Source organism: Triticum aestivum, chromosome 3A, assembly GCF_018294505.1.
Source record: "Triticum aestivum cultivar Chinese Spring chromosome 3A, IWGSC CS RefSeq v2.1, whole genome shotgun sequence".
Lineage (NCBI taxonomy): Eukaryota > Viridiplantae > Streptophyta > Magnoliopsida > Poales > Poaceae > Triticum > Triticum aestivum.
The window spans coordinates 36,902,838-36,909,179 of NC_057800.1; the positions used below are offsets into that span (position 1 = coordinate 36,902,838).

The window sequence follows — 6,342 nt, forward strand, 5'->3', positions numbered from 1 at the left end:
CATTTCAATTTCAGACATGAAAACACATTTCTTTGCTTTTTTATTTTCTTCAACGGTATTGGATACATAGTAATTCACGAAATCTTTGCTAGAATAGCAAGACCAAAGAAAATTAGAACCGCAAATAGGCATTTTAGCAGATATCCAACTTCAATAACTGCTCCTACTAGTTGGACCAATATCTTCTCCATGCCGTCATTGTTGATCTACGGATTCTGTGCATTCTTCAGTCTTCTTCTTTGATTATAAAGAAGTAGACGTTTCTTCTCCTCTAGTTTCTTTTCTAATTGCATATGCAGCCGCATCATTAGCCTCAATTCTACCAACGAGTGCATGAACATCTATTAAGTTTCTTTCTATCAATAAATCAATGTAATCTTCTTCCCAATACCAAACTGAGCATCCACCTTCCTACACACATGACCATCTCAATAAGCTATCGAAATTGAACCGAATAGTTTGACAAAACCAAATGAATCAAGAACATACCCCGTCGTTTTCGCATTTGAAGAATACCCATCCAAGGTGTTTCAGCGTGCTAGATGTTAGCCTCAGCACTGTCTGCGTGCAGTTGTCGCACTGTATGAGTGGCCTCGGCGAGCCGCTGCGCGAGCGCCGAGCCCGGGCGACGGCCGGTCGAGTCCTTGCCGGCAAACCGACGACGGCGGCTAGAGGTGGAACTAGTACCTGCATGCGGCGCTAGGGCTTTGCCGGGGCTGGTCGGGGTGCTCCCCGACCAATCCATGGCTTGGCGCAGACACCGGTGGCCAGAAACGTGAAATCCAGCCACCGCGACAAACAACTGCCAATCTGCAACTTTTCGGCCCGCCGACGTAGGAGGAAGTGGCGGAGGACAATCTCGGGCGCGTGGCGGCCCACCGGCGTGATCCCGCCGGCTAGTATGGCTGAAACTGTAGGTGGCGGCCCGGCGGCGGGGGGTGGGGAAAAGCGCGGGGCGAGGGGAAGAAAAATTTTATGGGTCCGACGCGTTTGCGGGGTCTGATCGGGCAACATTTTTCACGCGGATCTGTGTTTTGACGGTTATTTTGCAGGTCGGGGCATTATACGGGGTCTGCTAGAGATGCTCTTACACGCTGGAAATGGCCACAACCTAAGATCTTATGTAGCATAAGCAAATCACATGCCATAGTGAATAAAGCACCCCAAAATGGTTTCAAGTTTAGGTTTTGCAAGTCAGATAAATAGTTGCACAAAAATATCTTAACAGGCACGTACGTCCGCAAGTAATACTTGTCTAAGACTCTAGAGGATGAGATCCAGAGCTCTCAAACGTATTGTCGCCAATCTTATGCAGAGAGAGAACGGATTATGGACGGTGTCAATCTTTCTTGACGAAATCTCGCAGCTTGGTCAGCCAGGGTAAAGCCAGTTTTTATTGATCAAAAGCCACAACGGGTGGGATACAGACCGGAGGTTGGCCAAATCACACATGATGCCCCCGAGCTAAAGAATGAGAATACTTAGCTAAACTGTGTGTTTCTACATTAACAGCATGACTCTCAAAGGTAAAAATACAAGTAAAAGGAGTAGCTCGGCTTCGTAGCTACCCTGGTTGCTTTTCGATATGTCACCCACAACCTGTTTGGAATCTGAGGCAATGACAAAGTTGTGTAGCTCAAGACCTTCTGCCAAAGATATAGCCTAGCGAATAGCTATCGTCTCCAACGTTGCAGGTCATGGAACCCCCTCCCCCACACCCCAGCATCGGAGTGTTAGATTATCGCAAGTTTGGTAATTCCAGTCCACCGACCCACTGCATAATTCTCTCCTCTCGCATCAGCCTGCCCACAAAACTAGTGTTACATGCTTTAAACGGCCACAACCGAAGATCTTACATAGCAGAAGCAAATCACATGCCATAGTGAATAAAGCACCCCGAAATGGTTTCAACTTTAGGTTTTGCCAGATAAATAGTTGCACAAAAGTATCTTAACAGGCATGTACGCAAGTAGTACTTGTTTAAGACTCTAGAGGATGAGATCCAGAGCTCTCAAACAGAACAGGATGGTGTGCAAAGAAAAATTTATTGTCGCTAATCTTATGCAGAGAGAGACTGGATAATGGACGCTGTCAATCTTTCTTGACGAAATCCCGCAGCTTGGTCAGCCAGAGTTGATTGCAGAGTATGTCCTTGCTGATCAAGTACTGGTGCAACAACTTGATGTTCGTGGGAGTGACCCCACGCAGCTCCAGATACTTGCGGAATACCTCCTGTAGGTTGTCATCCAGCTCACTGCGTGCCTCCTGCAGGATCTCATCCAGCTCACCGCGTGCCTCCTGCAGGCTCTCATCCAGCTCACTGCTTGCAGCACATGGACAAAGAGCAATTACACAGCAGTTAATCCAAGCTCTCTGCCAGTAATCTGCTGCCTCCTCATATGCATTCATACCTGAAATCAGGATCATCTTCCTCATGTTCTTTGGCCCGTGATGGTGGGTGTCTCACGGACAAGGTATCGATGAAGATGTTGTCATTGTCAGGATAGGCAGTGCAGGTGAATTTAAGGTTTGATCCATCGGCCTTGGAAACCGTGACCCTGAGAGGTATGCTATTGTCCCCTTCGTCTTCATCCGACGTATACCTAGAATCCGAGGATTCCTCCTCGTCCCCATCTGGTTTGAGCATGGAAACCATGACCTCAATCTGCTCCCCATTCAAACTTCTTGTAAGAGTGATGTCTTTAAGCCCCTCCTCTTTGAGGATCTGGAATGGGAAGTCACTCGGAATCCCATCAACCTGTTTTAAGATGGAAGGAAAAATCCAGGTTAGCAACAATAAGAATTGCTCCGAGAATTCACATGAAACCTTGTTCACTACAGATTTAGAAGGAAGAGGAAAAAGGCCGGGAAGTTGATTATTTTCAGTCCTCGAAAAAAGGCAGTACCATGCATTTTTTTTGAGGAACCAATTAAGAATTTTTTTTTGAGGAATCAGCACCATGCATATTCACAATTAATCATGTAAAGATTGCAGATCTGACGCGAAATAAAAAGGGCGTCCTGATAGGCAAGCCAATATCCTTAATTAGAAAATTAAGATTAATTCTTTCAAGAGGGCGTCCTGGATGAATGCATCAGGAATTCAGGATCATACAAAATCGATAAACCGTTAAGCAATAAGCACGGACAGTAAGGAGATCAATCTCTACATCACATCATTTGTGTCACAACTCACAAGTGCAGGTAACCTGTGAAATCCTCCATGTTCGAGTAAAAACAACAAATAATAGGCCTAGCAGATGCCAGATGGGCGAATTAGATCGGCGAGCGTATATTACCAGGCCACTGTCGCGGGACTGCATCATGGAGTCAATGACGTCGATGACCTCCCCGTCGTGGATGGTGGCGTTGACAGATTCAGCGTGGGCGCGGAGGGGGGTAGCGTTGGCGCGGTGCATCAGGCTGGACACGGTCCGGGCCGGTCCGGTCCTTGACCGAGCCACCCATTGGACCGGCCGCCGGCGGACCGAGCCGGACCGGACCGACCTGCCTCACGGTCCTGTTTGCACGGACCGGACCGGCGGCGCCGAAGCCCGGGCCGGACCGAGAGGACCGCCCATGGCGAGGTGGCGATGACCATGGCAGCGGCGTTGGAACATGGAGGTGGTGGGCGTGAGCTTCTGGGCGGCGACCATGGATGCCAGAAGCCGCCACGGGAGCGAGCCGTCGCGGCCACGAACAGCACATCGGCGATAGCTGCAACGCGCACGCCGTGGTCGTCCAACGTGCCGGCGGTGAAGTGATCGGGCACAAGTCTTTATTGTGTTTCCTTAGCATTTTCTTGGCCGCATGCAAATATGGTAAGACGTGCATGGGCCATCAAATTTTTTGGTGCGAGACTTCCGTGATTAGTGGATCAGCCCTGACGTGAAGTTGAGTCTTAGTCGTGGGCGTAGTGGAAGGAGAAACCGGATCAATTCCGTGAATCGTGGGATGGCAGGAGAGACTTGCGTATCGGATCGACCCCGTCTTTCTTGTTCTTTCCGTTTCTGCAACGCTGCATGAAAGGAAAGGGAAACGGCAGACTCCCACGGTTTAACACGAAAAATACGACTGTCTCTTCTGCGTGGACCACATCGACGACCTTCTCGCCGCCGTGGTCGAACCGCCTCATCTAGGTGAACTGTCTAGCGTTGCCCACGCCGGATTTAGATCCAGCCGCTGGTTCATCTCGCCGGAAGGCTGCCTGACGGAGAAACGGCCATGTACTTTTCGGTCCGACCGAGTTAACCGGGCTAAGACCGGACCGGACCGGCCGATTTTCGGGCCGAAATACACGGCTCGGACTGGCCATTTTTTCCAGCGAGCCAGGACCGATCGGTCCGGTCCCGAGCGGGCCACGAGCGGGCCGAAAAGCCCGCTCGGTACGTCCAGGCTGAGCGGTGCATGGTGACCTCGTCGCGGCAGGAGTCGACCTTAGCGCGGAGGGCACAGACGGAGAAGGAGGAGGAGCTCCGCTTGGTCGAGGAGAAGGTCGCGGCACACTCTAAACTATGTCCATAACTCCATATACATCTGTAAGTAGTTCATGTTGAAATCTCTAAAAGGACTTATATTTAGGAACGGGGAAGTACATAATAAGCAAATATCCATTTCTGAGCCCAGATTCATCTGCACCCGGTCAAGAAAAAATTCATCTGTCAACATTGACTTTCCTCTAGTAGCGAAACCTAGCCGTCACCACCAGGAGAGCCGCTCTTTCCCGTGATGTCTTCCGGCTGCTCTCCTCTGCCGGTGACCTTTTGGTCGTCGGTGGTGAGGAGGGTCGTTGGATCCCGCGTGTGTGGATCGTTTTAGCTTTAGGTTTTAGGGCCCAAGAAGCTTAGGGTTTTTGATCGTTCGACGTCTTGCTTCGGCGGCGGCGACGGCGATGCTAAACAAAGAAGCTTCAGATTCTTCTCCTACGAGGCTATCATCTCTATGGTCGGTGAAGGATCTAGGAACCAGTCTGTTCAAATGGGGATGTTGTGGCGACGGCGGCATCCGTGTGGTGGACATGTGTCCTATGGCTCTGACGTTGCGACGGTGTCTCCTCCAATGTTGGCGCGGAGCTTGGGAGGTAGTCGAGGAGCGAATGCAGATTGTGGTCTGCATCGACGACATCTGGAAGACGGAACGTGTGCTTGGCTCGTGGTTCGTGGATGGCGGGTATGATTTCCTCCTCCGACGTGGCGGCGGCTCCAAATAACATTCGTGAAGCCCTCACAAAAAAAAACTTCCAGGGATCAAAGATGATCAAAGATTTGATGTTCTTGAAATGTTTCAACAACAAATAACCTTCGTGGAGCACTCACAAAAAACAAAATCATTGCCCAAAAATGCACATAAACTTTGAACAATGATTTTGTTTTTTCAGGTGACAGCTCCTCAAATGTTATTTTTAGCTAAAACTTTGCAGGATCATCAAAAGTTTGATCATGTTTGATGTCCCAAAGTTTCAGATTTTTTAGTTTATTTGATTTTTCGAACTTATTATTCATAGACGGTGTAGGGGCACCCGGGTGCCGAAAATCCTGTCTCATGATTAAACTGCAAACTTGCAAAGTTATTAAAAAAAACATATAAACTTGCAATGTGACAAAATCCTGTCGAAACAATATAATTTTTACAAAATAACACTGAAACAATGTGATACAAAATCCCGCCGAAACAAGTTTATGAGACCATTTTATCCTACTTAACGCCCACTTAAACAATGTATCGTTACAAAGTCGATGTATATGAAGCTGAACTTCCGCGACAAGTTTTACTCTACAAAATAAGGCATTCTATTTTTTTCCTCAACCTACACAGTTACAAAAAAGGATCCTAGCTAGTCTAGAGGATGAGTGTCAAAGCTCCGAGAAAACAGAACGGGCCGTTAAAACAATGCGTCTGATCCAATGCACAGGATGGATCAAGACATACATAGTGTTAATCTTTCTTGACGAAATCCCACAGCTTCAACAGCCAGACGAGATGCCTGCGCCTGTCGTCACTCTTCTCTTTTGGCGAAAGGTGGCTGTCCTCGCTCATCATGTGCTCGCGCAACAACTTTGCCGTCATGGGTGTGATCCCACGCACCTCCAGGTACTTATGGAATGCCTCCTGCAGGCTCTTGTCCAGCTCACTGCACACACCAGATCAACAAAGAGAAATAAGCAAGCGGTTAATTCAAGGTAGCTAGTTTTAATCGGTCTACTTACTGGAAATGAGGACCCTCATTGTATACGGCCAGATCATGTTCCCTGCCCTCAGACGCAACCACATCGTCCGCTTCCTCTGCCCCTGTTGACTTCTTCTGCCTTATGGACAAGGTCTCGATGACGATATTATCAGGAT

At 48.6% G+C, this 6,342-nt stretch overlaps 1 protein-coding gene across 1 annotated transcript; it reads right to left on the bottom strand.

The window, feature by feature from the left end:
* Positions 1-1,697: 1,697 nt before the first annotated feature.
* LOC123057754 (uncharacterized protein At2g39795, mitochondrial) lies at positions 1,698-3,947 on the bottom strand. Its single transcript, XM_044480660.1, has 3 exons — positions 3,300-3,947; positions 2,412-2,758; positions 1,698-2,320 (listed from the first exon to the last, which is right to left on the bottom strand). Exons 1-3 carry the CDS (start codon positions 3,417-3,419, stop codon positions 2,092-2,094), a joined length of 696 nt encoding a protein of 231 aa, XP_044336595.1. The 5' UTR covers positions 3,420-3,947; the 3' UTR covers positions 1,698-2,091.
* Positions 3,948-6,342: the final 2,395 nt, after the last annotated feature.